Source organism: Penicillium soppii (assembly GCF_028829465.1).
Source record: "Penicillium soppii strain IBT 18220 chromosome Unknown utg000003l, whole genome shotgun sequence".
Lineage (NCBI taxonomy): Eukaryota > Fungi > Ascomycota > Eurotiomycetes > Eurotiales > Aspergillaceae > Penicillium > Penicillium soppii.
Genome location: NW_026643233.1, coordinates 755,458 through 774,530, shown reverse-complemented (window position 1 = coordinate 774,530; position 19,073 = coordinate 755,458). Strand labels below are relative to the sequence as shown.

The 19,073-nt window shown below is 47.9% G+C and overlaps 6 protein-coding genes across 6 annotated transcripts; 2 read left to right on the top strand and 4 right to left on the bottom strand.

Annotated features, from left to right (window-relative positions):
- Positions 1 to 1,615: 1,615 nt before the first annotated feature.
- Positions 1,616 to 3,042, bottom strand: N7529_002415 (uncharacterized protein; the record flags this gene model as incomplete). The annotated part of the gene is made up of 6 exons (XM_057237943.1): positions 1,616 to 2,035; positions 2,099 to 2,448; positions 2,505 to 2,530; positions 2,582 to 2,643; positions 2,697 to 2,815; positions 2,868 to 3,042. 6 exons carry the CDS (start codon positions 3,040 to 3,042, stop codon positions 1,616 to 1,618), a joined length of 1,152 nt encoding a protein of 383 aa, XP_057100554.1.
- A 1,212-nt stretch (positions 3,043 to 4,254) lies between these two features.
- N7529_002414 (uncharacterized protein) lies at positions 4,255 to 10,242 on the top strand (the record flags this gene model as incomplete). Its single annotated transcript, XM_057237942.1, has 5 exons — positions 4,255 to 4,318; positions 4,601 to 5,739; positions 5,796 to 6,240; positions 6,309 to 6,529; positions 6,553 to 10,242. 5 exons carry the CDS (start codon positions 4,255 to 4,257, stop codon positions 10,240 to 10,242), a joined length of 5,559 nt encoding a protein of 1,852 aa, XP_057100553.1.
- Positions 10,243 to 10,492: 250 nt separating this feature from the next.
- Positions 10,493 to 11,368, bottom strand: N7529_002413 (ubiquitin-conjugating enzyme E2; the record flags this gene model as incomplete). The annotated part of the gene is made up of 1 exon (XM_057237941.1): positions 10,493 to 11,368. One exon carries the CDS (start codon positions 11,366 to 11,368, stop codon positions 10,493 to 10,495), a length of 876 nt encoding a protein of 291 aa, XP_057100552.1.
- Positions 11,369 to 11,646: 278 nt separating this feature from the next.
- N7529_002412 (DHHC family palmitoyltransferase) lies at positions 11,647 to 13,294 on the bottom strand (the record flags this gene model as incomplete). The annotated part of the gene is made up of 2 exons (XM_057237940.1): positions 11,647 to 13,022; positions 13,096 to 13,294. The coding sequence occupies 2 exons, from the start codon at positions 13,292 to 13,294 to the stop codon at positions 11,647 to 11,649; spliced, it is 1,575 nt and encodes a 524-aa protein (XP_057100551.1).
- A 361-nt stretch (positions 13,295 to 13,655) lies between these two features.
- N7529_002411 (rhomboid family membrane protein) lies at positions 13,656 to 15,264 on the bottom strand (the record flags this gene model as incomplete). Its single annotated transcript, XM_057237939.1, has 2 exons — positions 13,656 to 14,743; positions 14,811 to 15,264. The coding sequence occupies 2 exons, from the start codon at positions 15,262 to 15,264 to the stop codon at positions 13,656 to 13,658; spliced, it is 1,542 nt and encodes a 513-aa protein (XP_057100550.1).
- Positions 15,265 to 16,637: 1,373 nt separating this feature from the next.
- N7529_002410 (uncharacterized protein) lies at positions 16,638 to 18,641 on the top strand (the record flags this gene model as incomplete). The annotated part of the gene is made up of 2 exons (XM_057237938.1): positions 16,638 to 17,480; positions 17,550 to 18,641. 2 exons carry the CDS (start codon positions 16,638 to 16,640, stop codon positions 18,639 to 18,641), a joined length of 1,935 nt encoding a protein of 644 aa, XP_057100549.1.
- Positions 18,642 to 19,073: the final 432 nt, after the last annotated feature.

Genomic DNA, 19,073 nt, shown 5'->3' with positions numbered 1-19,073 from the left:
CGCGATCGCCCCATCCTTCTTTTTTCTCCCTTCCTACATTGCTTAATCTGCTCATTACTCCTTTTAAAAACCCCTGGCCTCCTTTGTACACCACCACCACCCTTGTTATCACCGGGCCCCTGTTGTCTCTAGATACCCTCTACTTGCAGCGGTCCGTACATAGGCGTTTTTCAACTGTTCATCTGTTATTTCTTGGTGTGTTTATGGCGGGAAGATATTGCATGCTTTTTATTACCCGGGCTGTTCGAGGACACTTGCATAGAGGCGATCGGGGACACTTCGCTTTCCTTTTCTATTACTTCTTTTATTACCATCTTTTTGGCCTTTTACCTCGTTACCTGCTGCAAAGAAACGGTAATGGATAATCGTTTATATAAATCATACTTTCAACCTCAGGGACTTTTTATGATATTTTTTGAAGTACTTTCCTTTTCTTTGAACCTGGGGACTGGAAATACCGAGGGTTTGGCAACTTCAAGGTTATCCTTTCAATTTGACAGAAGGGACGAAGTTTGACTCTATACAACACAATCTTAAAAAGATATGAATTCACCCTCTCCAGGCGATGGTTGTACAGTAGGTAGCTCAATAAAACGGAGATTGTCTTACACCATTTGTTTTCAATTGAGGAGACATGGGTTTGAGGTTGGAGTTGGACAAACCAAAGATTCACCAAAGACGAAAAAAGATCTTGAGAGTGATGAGACGTTTGGCAGTGGACGACACGAGGGAATTTGGGTGACAGAAAGTCAGGGGCTTGTATGCCGTGGTTATTTCCATTATGCCACTCACATGTTCGACAGAGCTGTGCTAGTTGAATGGCGAACTTAAGGAGCTTCTTGGAGCAAACTTATGATGGACAACTCCAAGTATAAATGAACAATTAGATATTCTAACCAATTAGGAGGTGCCAGCCCCTGGTATCTCAACCGCTTTCAAAAGCTCCCCAATGAAACAATTACTCATGTATTCTCTTCTTGAATTAGGGCTATCTTGGCATTTAGACTCAAGATCATGCAAAGTGTGTCTGGCCACATCCGAACAGCCTCGGCGAAGGCTAGCGTCGTTATGACGGTGTGTTGTCCATTTATAATGTTCAGGAAAATGGACCCGCACCGTAAAGCGTCTCAGCATCTCTCTGGTATTTGGCCTTTGGATCTCAGATGCCGCACCAATATTTGAGATTTGGGATTTGGGAATTTGGTCTCAGACCCTAGGGGAAGGGGTAATTACGTAGGTGACATGTACAACGTTCTTGGTCTTATATCAGAAATTGCATCTTTGCACATAAGTTCTTGCCAATTGTTGAGCCAGAGACGTCAATTTCCACTGAAACAGAGAAACCATGATTTACATGAATATACCAACTAGCTAATAGCCAAGTAAGTAATTGGAAAGAAAGCATGTGAAAAAAAAAAACCAACAAGAACACAATCTCAATGTTCCATAGAAAATAAACAAAGGGTATCTATATACGTGGCAGTAGCTTGGTCAACCAAATTAAAAACATAACATGAAGGCCAAAATCTAGAAAAGCCATCCAAAAATGCATTTTCATGTGCAACCGAAATAAAGAAACACCATAGGATAGGGACAAATTCGTCAATCATACTTATTACACTGGTGACTTGTCGGATTCTTTGACATCGGAAGTATCACGAGGTATTCCCTCATGAGTCTCGTCAGTCATGTGAGAAACCCCATTGGGAGCACCAACCGATGTATTGTGCACTCCCTGAGAAGATTCATTGGAGGGTCCGTCAATGGGCCCATCGACAACTTTCTCGGCACCAGCACCATCGGAGAGTGTTGACGGAGGGCTCTGTTTATCGCGAGTCCAAGGCCACACGTTAGCCTGGACTGACGCGAAACGGGTACGTGCAGTGGGTGCGTCGATGTCGTCAACCCAAGGGATGCCGCCTTGGCCACGGTTCTCTGCCCACGCCTTCTTTTCGCGACGTAGGTCACTTTGAACCCAAGGAATCGTGATCAAAGTCCAAACAATGGCCCAGGCAAACGGAAGGGTCCAGCCCAGCTATTATTTAAATGTTAATTTCATCCATAAATCCAATTTCGGAGTAGCTAAATTTCTGCTTACCGTGAATGCAACATTTTCCTGAACCGTAAACACCACAGCGGTGATGGCGGAGGCAAATATAATAGATCCTCCACTCCAAAAGCAGTTCATTTCAAACAGCATGCGCCGAAAGTAGGGACTCGACAAGTATCGTGTTCGAAGAGCATATCGATATATTTGTCCACCACCACCATCAACTGCCACAACATCTTCAATCAGGGCATATAATGCTGTCGGCATCACTGAGCCCTTGGGTGTGGATGAGATTCGGAACGGGGCTTTGAAGCCCAACATACGGAAAACGTCGAGGGCAAGGTAGACGATGCCGAAGTAAAACATGACGGCTGGTAGGACCATGGCAACGAGGCGCACTAAATCTTGGGTCAGTACAGAGCACAGTACAATGAGACAGTAAAGCTATTCTAACCATAAGGTTCTTCAGGAACCGATCCACTATGATCATGTTAGATTATCGATCCGGTTCCCATGGCAGAATAAACTTACACGACCAGTATGACGGCGAGAATCAACCACACAATGGTGAAGTTGATCTGAAAGAAATCCAGCTACCAAAAGTTGTCAGCAGTTTTCCACGTCCATTCGCAATATTGAGACTTACCCATGATGACCGGGCGTTCAGGGGTCGGGCGCGCGAGTGTTTGCGGAATAAATTATGGAGGCGATAGAAGTATTCAAAAACGGAGACACCTCCAAGTGATGCAGTGACGATGGAGAACACTGCACAATATGTCAGTGAGCCGGACTGATGTTTACCTCCCGTAAAGCGTACCCAAGTTGTGTGATAGATCGGTCAGATACCAGAGGCACCAGTAAAGAATCAACGGCTGGGCCAAAGTGTCAACCACGAAGATGGTCCAGAAGATTGCAATGGACTTTTTCCTGGTATGTAGCGAATATGGCAGCGGAGGTGGTTCAGAGGGCGCTGGGGCAGTTCCTTCTTCCATTGTGGCGATAGTGGTGTATCACCACTGATAGGAGGTGAGAGATAGAATTTCCGGTAGACAAGAGGTCGTTTGGAATTGCTGTTGGTGATAGGGGATATTAAGACATGGTGCGAATTGAATGTGAATTCAATACACCTGAATGGATCTGGAAGAAAGTCTAGAAAGTAAGATCAAGGAGAGGCGTCCAGTTGTTAAATCCAGAAAATTTGGCCGGAAACGACGGAGACCAATGGGTACTTCCATTACCATACAAAATTTGCGGTGATAGGAGGTACCTGACGTAAGGCGGCCCCATGATGTCATCTAAAAAAACAAACTTGGAATAATACTACACAGCTACACAGCCTTCTACTGTATCATACGTTGTACGTTCTCGCGCCTGAAACCTCTATTCTTATAATTTCCTTATAACTTGGCTCTCTGAATTTATTGAAATAGCATAAAGGACTAATATTTGCCATTTGCCCCCTACCACTAGTAGAAGGATAACAAATATCCTTATCTGGGCCCTTTGTTTGGGCCGACATCGTCAGTATGCAGTAGATATGTTGACACTCAAAAGGTACACACGGAATAACTATAGAACTTGTACTCCGTATCCGTGTGAGCTATGCATGAATTATGCAGAAAACAAGTAATTAAGCCAAGGGCTGGAAATCGAGTCATATCAGTCTAAATCGGATGCCGATCCCGACTAAAGGATTTCTAGTTGCATTGAGTTTGTTGATGCTGGTTCATTTGACACAACATACAGTAAAATATAGTTTTAACTAATAGAACACAATTGGCGACTCTGAATATAGTGCCATAAAATTTGCCGCTGGGGGTTGATATACATTCGGTCTAGAATATTAAGTCTTTCTATACACCTTCTAGTCTTTTACCGGTCTTTTTTCATACTTGAATTATCTTCATAATCATCTTCATAATTATCTTTCAATTGTGAATATATTCAAGAATACATTGTTCCAATATTGTAGATAGTAACAATAGACAATAAAAAGCACAAAAGCTCCTTGAATGTTTTCGACCATTATTGAGACAAACGCGGCAAACAATAAGAATGTCACATGACCAAAAGCTGCGACTCAGGACCGCGAGTTCGAATCGTTCCACTTCAGAAATTTCCATCCCTCTTTTTTTGTCCCTCTCCTTCGCCCATTTCCTTCTACCTTCAAAATCAGTTCATCTTATTCCTAAAATTATGTAGCCATGTCTGGTCTACAGCATCTCATTGACTTTGTGCTAAACGAAGTCGCTCTCTGCGGCGATCAAGGTGTGTATAGTCTTTTCAATTGAGACCCACTTTCCGTCACCCCGGGAGATGCATGTCATTATGTCTTGGCATTAGTTTCCTTATTTCCAATTCACAGGAATTAAGCTCTTTTGAAGAGTTGATCTCTATGATTCGCATCTAGTTGCTTGGAAATTTGATTTCTCTTGCACAACATCTGTGCAGATCTAAATATCTCCGTTTTGGTTGGATATTCATTCACCTTCTCGAACAAACTTGTTTATTGCATAGATATGTATAACTAACTTACTACAAAACTACAAGGAGCAAACCTACCCTATGTTCTGCAAAAAATTGAGGAGTTCCATCAAAGTCAACATCAAGATGTGGCTGTGACGCAACAACAAATCGACCCTCGCTTCAAAGCCAAGATCTGGACTTGGCTCGTCAACAACCCTGAGGTGTCTGTGGGTCAGAACAACGAATGGAATCACCTTTCTCTCGATGAAGCGTTGCAGATTCATTCAAAATCAACAGATAGCGGCAAGACCGGGAGTAATGATCCCCAAATTCGAATCTTCGTGTCAACAGAAAGAACCTGGCTTGCTGTCGCTGGTCATGCGCCAGATGAATCCAAAGTGGTGCCCCTTGAATTTGCTCTGCTGTCAATCATTGCTTCGCACAAGTCAAAAGGCATTGCGCAGCCCGATTTAGTCAAAATCAGTGGCCAGGATAAACGATCTGTCCCCAAGCGTACGGACTCTTTACAGAGAAAAGGTTACATCGAGAAGCGTCCCATTCAGACAAAAGCCGCCAGAACCAGTCTCTGCACGTTGCGCCAATTTCTTCAAACTGCTACACCAGCGGTCGATCAAGCACAAGACCAAGAATATCAGCCACACGGGGATGATGCGCAGCCATCTGCTATGATTGATTTTAACAGTTTCAATGACCAGCTGTTCGGCATCCTCCGAGAACATGGGATTATCGCCCGCGATGATCTTAAACGGAAGTTGGGGTTGAAAGACAGATGGCGATGGAAGGTTCTGTCTCGTGCAGTTCGCAAATGGGAGCGGATTGGTGTGTTGAAGCGTGTCAGAGCGGAGTCGCAGTACGAAAAATTGCATCCATGCGTGAAGCTTGAACGAGAGCCCACAGCAACAGACCTTGAGCTGTTCCACGAATTTAATTTCGACATCTTAAGCAAACATGGGGTGGAAAAGGCGGGAGCGGCGATTCCAGTTGGTCTGAGTCAAGAAGAGGACGTCGAAACTTCTTTTAAAAGTTTGCAAGCCCTCGAAGGTGATACCGACCTGATTAAAGAGGAGGGAGACGCCATCCTCAGCAAAGAGAACGCCGAACCTACCCGGCGGATTGTGCCATGCTGGACGCCAGATCGTAACCTCAACAATCAAATGTTCGACATCATCAACGCGACAGGTACCAAAGGCATCACAAATATGGTAAGTTCGCCCCCTGTCCAAGATCAAAATATGATGTAGCTGACTCAATTGTGAAGAAACTTATGCGGGTCTGTTTTGGAAACTTCTTTAAGAGACCTGCCGAGAACTTGGTGCATCGTTTGGTCGACCTTTGGCAAGTGGCTCAGCCACTTCATTTACGTCATTTTGCTGTCGTTCGAGATACGGGTATGAACAAAACTATCATGTTCTATGTTCACTATTCAGCCTACAACTTCGCAAAGATTGTTGAAACAGGCAGAGCATCATGGGAGGCTGTTGAGTTCCCAGCAGAGAAGGCCAAGAAGCTCAAAATCAACGCTCCACCTTTTGGCACTGTTCCTGAACTTGATTGTGATGGGTTTCCTGCCAACCACCTTCCCAGGGGTCTCATGAAAAATCCATATTCGAGTCTACGCGACGGGATTATGGCTGCCAAACCCGCCGACTATACTCTTTCCTCGAGTGACCCCTTTATGGTTATGCTTCCAGATGGTCAATATGGTAAGATTATTCTTTATCTCTTTGATGAGGATAGCAAACGTTGTCATTGATCTAACAATACTTTGCAGCGGTCAGAAGACGTCATGACAAGCTTCCGCCTGGTACCAAGAAGGCAGAGGTCCGTCGTAAATACACGACGGGACGGCCCACGGGACGGCCTAAAGGCAGACCCAGCGGTGCGATGCTGGCCAAGCGTGCCAGAGAGTCCGAAGCCAAAGAGGAAAGAGAATCGGCATCCAAAGACTTGTCCCCCGAACTAAACGTCACTGAAGCCCAAGGCTGGGAAGAAGTTGACGAAACTCCACCCCTAAGCGAGCGAAAATCAAGAGCGAGAGTCTCAGAGGATTGTCGAGAAAGGAGAAGCTTGAGGCACTTGGCATGGATGAGAATTGGACCGAGTACAATGCTCTTCTCATGGACAAGCCTACTCCCGGCGTATATGTTACTCCCCAAGGCCGAAGAAGACCAGTTGGCAAGAGTCGTGGCCGCCCAAGAAACAGCAGAATTGCGGTCTTCAAATCTTCGAAATTGCCAAAGTTCACTTGGTTTGTCAAGGACAAAAATGATTCCGACAATGAAGATTCAGAGGACGGTGCAATGCTCTCTCATCATGCATCCGTCGCACCTTCAACTGTTGAACCGGAGGCATCCATTGCGCCCACCCCGAATAATTTAAGCCCAACAAAGAGAGCGCAGCCAGATCAAAACACCCCGGCTCCATCCTCGCCACCTTCAGTCTCTAATCCAAACAATGCAGATACTGAGCAACCATCGAAAAGACCTCGTCTCAACATAGCTCAAACCGAAAATAGCGAAAAGGAATTTGACACTGCCTCATTTGTGGGAGTTAACCCCGCAACACAGGATATCAGCACACCACGCCATCGCGACAAGAGTCTCAGCGTCCAACGTATCGGGGATGAGCAAAGTCGGACACCATCAAAGCGACGTCGCCTAGGGTCCCGTGGCATTGAGAATACAGCCCCAAACCAATTATCCTCGCCACATTCAGCTGCGCCCACAACTGGTTCAGGTCCAGCGAGATTTAAAAAAGCAGCTTCAATCGTTTCTGATCGTAACAAGACACCACAACCAACTCTCTCCCGGCGCGTACCTCGAGGCCTCCGAGGGAAAGCTCTTACAGAAGAAGAGCAACAGCTATTAGCAGCCCCTAAGCCTTTGATTGAGAGAGGTGGTTCTATCAGTGTTCTTCGGAGGAAAGTCATCATGGAAATCATGGAAAAGGCAGGTGGCGCGTATCCCACCGGTGCTATACTTTGGTATCCTTTTGTCACACTATGGATGAAGATGGGACATAAAGAGAAACCTGATATGAAAACTGTCAAAAATGCGATCAAACAACTCGTTGATGCCGGACATATTCGGCAATTGACCTTTAGTGGCAAAGACAAAAAGGGCTCAATGGTGACGAAGACATTATTGATCAAAGCCGACATGTCACCGGAAGACCCACTGGTGAAGGACATGCAGAAGAAGTTCTTGGTCATGGATCCCTACGAATCGCGACCGGTGGTCTGTGAAAACGTCGAAATCGACCCAACATTGACACGGAGTAGTGGTCGACCACATGGCGAGCCACCGCGACGGCAAAAGTTCTCATTTCCGGTGGAGCAAGGAGCCCAATTCAATCTACACCAGAAGCCTGCTTACGTGGTAAATGAGGAGACAAGAAGAATCAAGCAGATCGAGAAGAGGTTCCTCAAACAGCTAGAAATCGAAGCCGAGATTGAAGCCCGGATCACTGCTGCCGAACGGGAAGAGTTTGGAATACCTGGAGTCAGGCGTCTCATGACAATCTCTCGCCCTCCAGCTTTAGATTCTCATGTTGCCCCGCAAACCTCAATCATGCGACCACACGTTGATGTCAACGCACGTGAGCCTCATAAGAGACGAAACCCTATCATCCGCGCGAACCGGATGATGAAGCCGATATCTTCCATTGGGCCATACGCCATGTTAATGAAACCACCACAGGATTTCCATGTGGCTACTGGAACCTTTTCTACAGGGTCGTACGTACTCAGGGGAAGGAAGCCGAAGAAAACACTGCCGATTGTGAATGTTCAGAAATCTCTCAATGAGCTCAACAGACTAGCTCGCTATACTGAAAACTCGGCGCAAGCTTCAGAGACTTCCAAGCGCCAATCATTCACGAGCTTCGGATCAAGAGCTGAGAAGATTCTGAAATGGGAGCTTGACAATGAAAATGTCTTTGAAAGAAATCTCCAAGGTCAGCAGTTCATCGACCAAGTGGTTCAAGACGACTTCGAGAGCGCGCCACTGGACGGAAACATTCGCTTTGTAACCGATATGGCCCCTCCTCCACCACGGACTCCAGCGAAACCGTCTCCCCAAAAGCGTAGCGAAGCCCGTCGCAAGCAGAAATCTCTACTCGAGCCTTCATCGGCAGAAGCTTCCAAAGAACCGACCCCTAAACCCAAATCCAAGCAGCGACGTGCTCGTCCTGCCACGGACCGGCGACTGGCTAAACTCGACGATACTGCAACTACCACCACCACACCCGAGAAAGAAGCCCGGCCGGCCACCCGCCAGCGCTTCCGGCGACACAGATCTCTGCGCACTTTGCCTGATGAGATGATCCGAAAGATGATGATAGCCGTGGTCGCTGTTCGCGTTCTTGCAGGTGGAGCGGAATCAAGAGTGATCGATTGGCACCTTGTGACCACTGCATTCCCAGACCATGAGCCTTCGTTCATCGAAAGCCGAGCGCGTCAAATTCTCAACAAGAATCGCTTGCAGATGGCCAAGATGCAGCGAGATTTCCAAGAGCGTTTCCTTGAAGCTTATGCAAAAGACGAGGTTCCTCGTATTGATTATTCTGATCTGCAGAGCTACGATTGGGTTGCCCTTGTTGAATGGGGAAACACCAAGCTTGATGTTTCTACCTCTCAGCGGGTTCCAGACCTTCCTGCCACACGCGAACAATTCGACAGCGTCTTTGAGCTGCGCGAGGAACCTATCACCGCGGGCGACGAGCTCTACCAGGTTGTGCACGGCGTTACAGTTAACCACAAGCGTAACTTGATGGCTCGTAATCCATTCGCTATACCTCTAGAGCAGCAACCGAGCCCCAAATTGACGCAACGAAAGGTAGAAATGGCACAAATCGAAAATGCGAAATCATGGGTTCGCGCAAATATCATCACCCCAGAAAAGACCTACCGACCCAACGAGGCAAAGGATATCCTGGAGCTCTTTGGCGAGCCACTCATCACCAATGCAACCCAGATGTTGATCAACGAACGTGTCATCAGCTTAATAAGCCATGGTCCCTTGGGGCCGAGCCGCAACTACGATATCTCGGAGAACTTCTTGCAAGCACTTGGCCGCAAACGTGGCATCGACAGCACCCAGCTCCGACGTGCTGTTGAGTTCAAATCCGCAATCTTGGACCCCGAGCTCCAGAAGACTGGCACCACCGAGCTCAGGTATAATGCAGAAGACGGTGATATCCTCGCCCTGATCAACCTCTATGCGACAGGCCATATTCAACTACAGCCCCATGACGCCCCTCGCGATAAGTTCGGTCTCACCGATGGTGGGTATCTCACCCGGCAGATGGACAAGAAGCGTCTTCGCTTCCCCGTCAAGATCATCCCCACTGAAAAATATGTATTCGGCAATCCCGTCAAGGATAAGGCTGCGGCTGTGATCATTCCACCAGCGCCTTCAGCATCAGGCCCGGGCCATCCACCCAAGATCCCACTGTGGTACGATATCAACGGAGAGCTTGAGCAGCATCTCTGGACGATGGTCATGGGCCCCATCCTTGGATCTCTGGTGATGCGTCCGGGAGTCAACGCCCAAAGCATTTCCAATATGATCAAGCCCATCATGGGCGCTTGGGAAACCGTGAAGATTTTGCAATGGATGGAGGAAGTGGGTATTGTCAAGGCTGATGGGGAAGGGGAGAATGCTTGTTGGCGACTACAGGAGTCATGGTGGATGATTCCCACCTAATTGGCCAATTACCATACCAGTGATTGAACCTACTTGAGAAGCAACTCATGCAGCATCGGATGTAAGACTAATGCGGCTAGTACAAAGCAGTAAAAACACTAAAATACTATGATCGATTAAAAATCTTGTCCTTCGCTAGCTCTCTAGAGGTATCATGGTCCGATGAACTCCTGTAATCCCAAACGCCTTGATAGACAGCAAAATAAAAGAAAAGAAAAGCGTCAATGATCAATACAAAGACTTGTGCCCTTCATAGTTCATCCACATTGGACACTCGTCGCAATATCAATAAGACAAGAGCAATAACAACACCGATGATAGCCCGGTCCAGCCAGACGCTTTCAGAAGGAGACTCAGTTATCGGCAGTTGAACAGGGATTGTCTGTGGAGGAATGACCGCTGGTACCGGCGCTGGAGCAGGAGTCTGCAGAGATTGAGAAGATGGGGCTTGAACAGAAACCGCAGGCGCAGTGTCCTCGTGGCTCGTAGCCTCCGTCTGAGCTGATCCGGGGTTCGCATTCCCAGGAACGGCACTGTGATCTTGAGTCTGAGCAGGTGCCCGAGTCTCAATCTCATCCTGAATGGCAGCTTTACCACCAGCGATCTCAAGATCGACATCGACTCCACGTTCCCGACAAGAGTCCCAAACCTCCTTCATGCCCTCGAGGTTGCCAACCCCACACTCGCGACAGGTCCAACCAAGCGAAAGCCTCGCATATTCCCTGCGAACTTCCTCACTTCCCTCCATGCCGCCAACTTGTCCCTGGCTCTCAGACCCGAAGATCTCTGAGCGAATTGCCAATAGCGCGGTGCGCACACCCCAGGCTGGTTGCCATGTTTCTTCGTGGTGGCCCGAGATACTAAGACAGATCTCGCGGTTGACTTCGAATCGGCCCGAGGGTGTGAGGAAGCGGAACGAAGGTGGGCGGAGTGGGTATGTTGCTGGGAAGGTTATGCGGCCGTGGTATAGGCCTTGGGAGTAGGGTGATGACGGTGGCCCTGCTAAGGTGAAGTGCCAGTCATGGAGGTTTGTGTCGCTTGTTGGTGAAGCGGTGAAATATGGGCTTGGATTTTTGTGTAGGTCGCTGCTTTCTTTCAGGAGGCGGCGAGTTGAAGGGGAAGCCATTGTCTGGGATGATTGTTCAATGATGATGTAGAGGTCGAGATGAGAGAAGTGGAGGCGATTCGATAAGAGATTAGGATCTGGACAGTTGGCGGTTAATTTGCGGGGCCCGATTTTGTACTATTCACTACCACTCACTTGGAGATGCAATTTGAAAACATCGTTCGCCATGGAAATTAGCATTGTCGACTGATAATGGACTTTGGAAATGAATGCATTTAAAAGTATACACTACACCCAAACACCCCAAAATGCTACCTAGATATGTATGTATGCTACACTCAATCCCAATCCCTCCATTCATCAGTATCATGCCGGGAAGCTTGTGGACGACCGACAGAAGGATCCAGTAGTCCATTTCCATCAATGTCGTCTCCATAATCACTATCACCAGGTCTCGGCCTTGGAGATCGAGGAGCAAGAGTCTGCATCGACACAGAAGTCGGTGGCCGATCGGGGGTGCTAGTACCACGGCTGGGCACTCGTGTCGGCTGCGCAGCACCCTCGCGCCAGGCATGGCTATTATCCAGATTACGCTGATACAGCTCCCGGTAGTACTGTTGCTCCCCGGTGGATTCCTGCTCTCGGTGCAGACGGAGACGGTCGCGCGCTTCGAGGAACTTGGCACTTGGCTCCCAGTGCCAGCCATCGCCGGTAGTATTGCAAACCGGGAGAGCCCAGAGTAATGGGCGTTCGCCGAAGAGATGGAGTAGGTTTCGTCGCCAGCCGAGATCGAATGCGCTCGGCATCTTATCGTTATCTTCGTCATTTTGGTACTCGTGGTACCGGTCGTACTCGCGCTGTCGCTCCATCTCTGCATATGAACGGGTCAGGGCTTGCTGCGCTGGCGTGAGATGGCTGCTGCTGTCATTTGGAGGTCCTGATGGGCGCGGCAGAGGGGATAGCCGCTCTTCGCCCTCTTCGGGCCGTGTGACGCCCGGGATGGCATTTGCGTGGGCGTCGATGATCTGGTTCCCATAGCCTTGCAGTCGAGTGGTTAGGGTGTCCTCCGGCTCGCCCCAGTAGTTATCTCTTGGCGGTTGCTCATTTCGCTGTCTGTGTAGTGCCCTGCGCAAAGGCGACACATACCGTGTTTTTTCCAGACATTCAATTGTCGTAGTTCCGCGTACGGCCAGACTGATATGCCATGCTGTGAACCCTGTAAGTACCAGTCCGATGATACCTCCCAGAATAGCGAGAAGGACCACATTGACTGGCAGAATGGTATCCATGTACTGAGTGTCGTTGAGAATCTCGGTCCAGACCCAGATCGCTGCTATGCCAAAGACCACCCAACAGAAGATAGAGGTATAGATCAAAAAGAGCAAAAACGCTTTGTAGTTGTGCAATCCGACACATGTTGCCAACCAGGGACAGTGGTGGTCCATTTTAAGGACGCATCGTTTACACGTCGAGCAGTGGTGCGCACGGTCCGGCTTCGGACACTGGCATTTCTTGCAATATCGCGATTCACCAGTGGAGGTGACGGTGTACGAAGTGAATTCCGGATGTTCGGAGGGCGGGAGAGCGCTGTATTCATGGCGATCAGCGCCACGGCTAGTGGAGAGCGGTGACCCCGGATCTGTGAAAACGGCGACGCTATAGGAGAGGTTGAGAAGTGCATAAAGAGAAAACGCGACGACAGTGCTAGGGATACCTGCCGATAAGCACCGTTAGCTCAGCCCAATATGTGAGTATACCTGTTCGGGTTCGGGAGATCTCATGCTTACCGATCCAGTCGCTCCTTGAGGGCTTGACGCCGATACTGATGGCGACGTAGATCGCCCATGTAGTGATGCCGTAGACAAAGACGAGTGGAAAGCAGCTGGCAGCTGCACAGCAGTATCGTTCACAGCGGAGAGCCCAGGCTCGGGGGCGTCGTTTCGGCCACGAGGGCGAGGTCGGGGGTGACGAGGCCAAGGTGGCCATGGCTGTGGAATTATCGCTCAGAGAAAATTAGATTGTGCATCGGGGTTTAAGGTGATGAGCTCATTATAATATTACTAAGAACGCAGAAAGGTGAAACGATCGACCGCTTGACTGGGTGAGATGTACGTTGTATGGTAACGTAATTTACGATGCTCCGCCACGGCCCCAGCCACAAATCGGAAGTGCCGTCATTTTTCTATTTTCGGAATTCAGGAACAGGCAATATATACACAATGTACCGAGTACAATATTCTAGGTTGTCTTCAAAAAATTTGATATAGAGAATATTTCATTGTATATACAGTATCAATTCTGATAGATTCAGTGAAGACATTTAAAATTCAATGCAGTCTTTGACCAATCAAGTGCTGCTGGTGTATGTCAAGCTGGTCTGCTTACACCAACCATTGACGGGCAGACAACTCAGTCTGTAACACCAAGAGCAGTTCGAGGAAGGGTATTTGTAAAAGTCAACAATCAACATAATGAAACCAACAAGAACGGCAACTAGGGCACCGGCACGGACAACCCACCACAACCACCAAAGAGGCTTGCGGCCTTTGAAGAAGTAGAGTGGACCCTTGGTGTCACCTGGGGTTTCAGAGGAGCTGGAGGTAAGGCTTCGCTTGCCCTTGAAGAAGTCGAAAAAAGATACAGTCTTTCTAGAATTCGGCGCACCTTCACTTTGACCAACACCGCCGCTCATGGCAACGTATGGCTGACGCGCCAGCCCGATTCGTTCTCGGAGGGCGTTGGGAGACCGCATAATAGTCAAGCCAATAGCCAGACCCATAATGAAGCCACCGATGTGAGAAAAGTTGTCCAATCCTGGGAGAAGGCCAAGAACGAATGAAACGGCCACACCCAGGACCATGATGATCAGCTCGACCCACGGGGACTCGCGCTGGGGCCAGTCGTACAGCAGATCCAGTAGATGGAGTGCAAGGATACCAAACAGAGCACCAGAGCATCCATCACTAGGGTCGAGCTGAGACGCATAGTTTCCACCTAAGACAAAACCAAAGATACCACTGGCGAAGTATGTCACCGTGTACCGCCAGACACCGATCATACGTTCCATGTCTGCACCCATGGTCATCTGAACCAGCAGGTTGAAGCCAATATGAACGAATCCGCCGTGTAAGAACATGGGGATGATAAACCGGTACCACTGGTTGGGAGCCGGCTGGTCATCTGTTGACCCATTAGGGACAGGGTTGGGAACACCGCCGAAAGAGCAAAGTTGTGACAAGGTGCAATTTTGGCCAGTCGTCGTCGAGGTGGTCGATGGACAGGGCCATCCGATGGTTGTATTGGCGTTCTGAATTCCCTCCACGTTCTTCATGCACGGGTCGTAGCGTGCTCCCATATAAATTTGGATGTATGGCGATGGTCCGATCATCGGATTAAAGGTGGGTTTCGTCTCAATGATTGACCCTGTCAACTGAGCTAAAAAGGGGATTTTGTTAGTTGATCCGAACTTTTTTATAAAATAAGACAGAGAGCCGCAACTCACCATTCTTGACCAGTTCGACAATGAACACGATGATCTGGGCTAATGTCAAAAGGTATGTGGCCCAGGCAATCTTTTTGTTGAAGAATCCCTTTTTCTTTCGGCTATCACGTTGGCGGCTATCCTCGAGCCCCCCTGGCGATGGGGGATAATGAGTCTGCTGGCGCATCCAATCAGGATTGTTTCCATATTGTGTGTTGGCCTTTAAAGGGATGTTCTCTGAGTAGTGGTCGCCTTCGCCCGCCCGGCCTGCTGTCTGATATTGTCCATTCTCCGAGACAAATGATTGTTGACTTTCTCGATTGTGGTAAGGAGCTGAGGGATCGTCGTGGTTGTTGTGATATTGATACCCTATTCCAGGGACTGTGTTCGCTGTGTGATCTGTCTTCCCTGGCACAGCCTGATCATAGCTTGGGGGTTGTGGGATATTGGTGTGGTAGTAGTCATTGGCGGCCATGTTGGGTGGCCGATAAGTCTTTAGTTAGGGTCAAAATCAATTGGGAATCATGCAATTGTAAAAAAAAAAGATATAAGCGCCCAAGCGATAAAGAAGCTTATTGTAAGGAGAGTGGAGAGAAAAAGAGAGTGATGAAAGAAGCAGGCAGTCACATTCAAAGTTATTTTAGGGGAGATCGACAGAAACCTAGCCGCGCGTTGTTCCACTCCGCCCTTATGTTTGTACCTAACTCCTACAATATTGTACGGACAGGGCTGAGCAAGGTACGTATTATTTTTCGACCTAGAATGTACTCACATTGTCCTCCGTACGGAATAGGTAAATAAAAAGTAGATTATTTCCTTTCTTGGCATTACGTTGGACGAATACGCACGCGATCTCAGCCTTATGCCAAGAATTTGACTACGTCGCACTACACTCCGCCCCGTTGATGTGGAAATACGAGAGATTATGCATAAAAATACATGGTGTGTAAAAGGTGCATGGACGATCTATATTGGAGTAGGGCTGCAGTTATTGCGCTGTAACCCTACAATCATAGTAGGGTATAACAAGCCAGTATAACTTCACTATCCAAAGGGAACTAGTAATATACTGGAATATGTGAAGAAGGACGGACTTTAAAGAACGACTAACTAACTATACATGAGTTTGTAGAGCAACATGGCAATGAAATAAGACTTAAGATGCTCAGCAATATCTAGACAGTATATATAAGGTCTCTGGTCGCTTATACTAGCACTGCTGAGACATTAAAAAGTACCTCAAGTAGCAAATATAGGACTAAGAAACCTAATAATCACTACATGTGTACATATGTCAGTTATACATATTGACCTCTAGCTACCAACCTTGGGACTTTGCATTTTAGGGTTTCCCCGGGCCTACGTGGACTCTATACCATCCATGGATGGCAGTAACGAGCCTATTACTGCAAAACCCTGGTTTTATGAAATAACTTAAGGGTTAATCTAATCTGCTATGGCCATCGCTAATTGTTTTTATATCAACATGGAATATTCCACCAGGCTGACTCAGACATACATCTCAAATTCCCTCTCAAATGCCAAAGGCTGTGCCTTGATGAAACTATTTGTACATACTATTGTGCCTGTATGGTCACTTTGAAATTGTCACTAAAGTTCTAGGTAGGGAACGAGAATTGACTAAGTTGATTACACAATTCACTATCGCTATAACATATTATACATAGAAAGAACAAAAAAAGGACCAAATGAACATGAGAAACAATCAAAGATTGTATAGTTCGGAACACCAAACGGCCCGTTTTTCTTTGGGATTCTGCCGCTGATGTCATCGCCCTGTTTCATCTTCCCCCCGCGCTTGCGACAATATTCTTGTCAACAACCACTATGGAGGACCCTCTAGTTCAAGCGTTGCCGCCAGCTACTGACTACTTAACATATCTAACTCTATTAGAGTATCAGTTAACTCCGCAACGCCTACCGCTTCTGCACACTCTATTGCAAGATGAAAAGCTTACCACAAACATCGGCTGGGACCTGGTCAAGCTGCTCCTGCCTATGCTACCAGCATCCACGGACTGTTTACAGGATGTCGCACGCTTGGGGAATCCACGAGAGGTAATCTTGCGAGTCTCTGAATCTTTGATGCAGCTTCATCCAGAGGATGGAGACGAGGAAGAAGGCGATAGCGAAGCGCTGCCGCTGCACATCCTTAAGTTCAATTGTCTTCTCAATATGCTGTCAGTACTACACACACGGATCCGAACAAAAGTCCCTAGTCGATTTATGGCGACTTCTCTGCAAGCAGCGCTCGAAGCGTACACCTCTATGCCAACCAACGAGACCACCTTGGCTTTCCTCGAGTTCCTCCGCGAAGTCTCGCCCTCCAAGCGACCTGCACCGCCCCCACGGGTAGCCAGTGAGTCAAGCGTGTTGCGAGTGACCGCAGCCTCTGCTCCAGACCCCGAAGCGGAGGTATCTTCGCCATCTCCTTCTGCCGATAATGAGACCCTCCTTGTCCGAAAATTCATCCAATTCAGCCTGCTTGAATTGCTGAAATCATACCTTTTGAGCTTCTCCGGACCCCTGGACCCGGGTATGTCGTGGACAATTCGTATGCAGGAACACCTGCATCCTGATCTACGGCTACCGGCGGCGCAGTCCCAAACTGAGGCATATAGATCAGCCAAGGAACTGAAAGAGCGTGATATGATCATGGGAAAGCTTGTGGTATGTGTGAATTGAACAGTAATATCAGAAAGAAAGCTAGAATATCTTGACTAACCTTATTCTGTTTAGGCTCTGTCGCGAGATGTTGGACTTGACAACAAACAACTTCTTTCGATCATCTCCAATTCGCCAACCGATCAAGTGGCTCAGCTCGATTTTGATGAACCACCAACGAATCCCGACCAGATTCCACTAGAGCGTCATGGGTCTCTTCTTCTCCTAGCTGGGCGAATCGCAGGAGCAACCCTTTTTGCTTCTGGTCAACCGCTCCCTCAAGTGCCTGTCTTCCCTGAGCTGGCTCAGATCTTCAGCCACTTTGTTGGCGGGTCTACAAGCCTAGACCAAATAGCTTTCGGTCAACCACATGCACTTCTTGACTCCCTTCTAGCCTTGACTGCCTACGCTCTACAACAACCGATTAGCTCCTCGTCGAGCGAGGCTGAGTTCAAAGACTTTGTACTCACCTTGACAGCATGCACAGCACGACAAAGCCACAGTATTGTTCGCCAGATTCCTGCAGCTGTGGTCCAGAGTCATCCATCACCTGAAACCCGGTTCAAGCTTATCCATAAGATCTTGGAGGATGAGGGTCTTGCCTCGCTCCGCGATAGCGCCATCGCATGGCTGAGAGATGAATTGCTGCGCAGTCCTGATGAATCCACTGGCACAGTATTCCAAGACCCGCTACATTTCTGGGCCTTGTTCCCAGCTCTCTTCAAGCCAGTGGCTGCGGCCAATTCGACTGATCTCATCACCAGCTGGACCCGTCTCACCCAGACCCAAGGCCCACCACTTCACTCCGCGTTGAACCTTTACTATCTTTTACTTTCGTCACCTTCCCTGTGTAGTAAGCTTCAGCTCGAGAAGACTGTCAAGTTTTTCCGTGCTGAAGTGTTGAAGCCTCTTCGGCAGGTGTTCCACCGGTTCGAAGCTGATCTGACTGCAGAAGGTGGCGAAGGTCTCATTGAGGCTGCGGTTGGTGAGGAAATGTGTCTAGTTGGAAATGCTAGGTCTGTTGGTCTCATTGGTCTCACTCTGAGTCAAATCGAGGAGACGGTTTGTGACGTGTTTGGTCCCGATGAAGCGAACCTCGGGAGTTATTCTGATATTGAGGAGGCTCAGGTGGCTGAAATCCGCAACTTCATGAATATCTGGAATTAGATTACAGAAGTGTGTCTTTGTACAAACCTGATTTACATAACATTGTTTCCATGAACAAATGCTTGCATTATCTGTGTTTACACATGAGGTCCAAAAACATAAAAGCAGTATACATTGAAAGTATCACGTTGCAACAAACAATATTGTGGTATAGTTCGCCGCCATATGTTCATAGAATTCGAAAGATGCGAAAGGTGACCTGCAAAAGAAAGTATAGCTATAACAGTATGGTGAAAGAAAGATGATAATCTACTTGCTCGGTTCGTAGAGTATTGTGAAGCCTCCTAGACATAACTGCTTCTCAGTTCACCAAACCCCGTAAATGAGAGATATCTGCAAACACAATATGTAGGGCGGCGAAAGCAACGATTACAGCGATAGCATCGATATCGATAGCAATATAAAAACAAAGAGTAGCTACCTAGGTAGTTG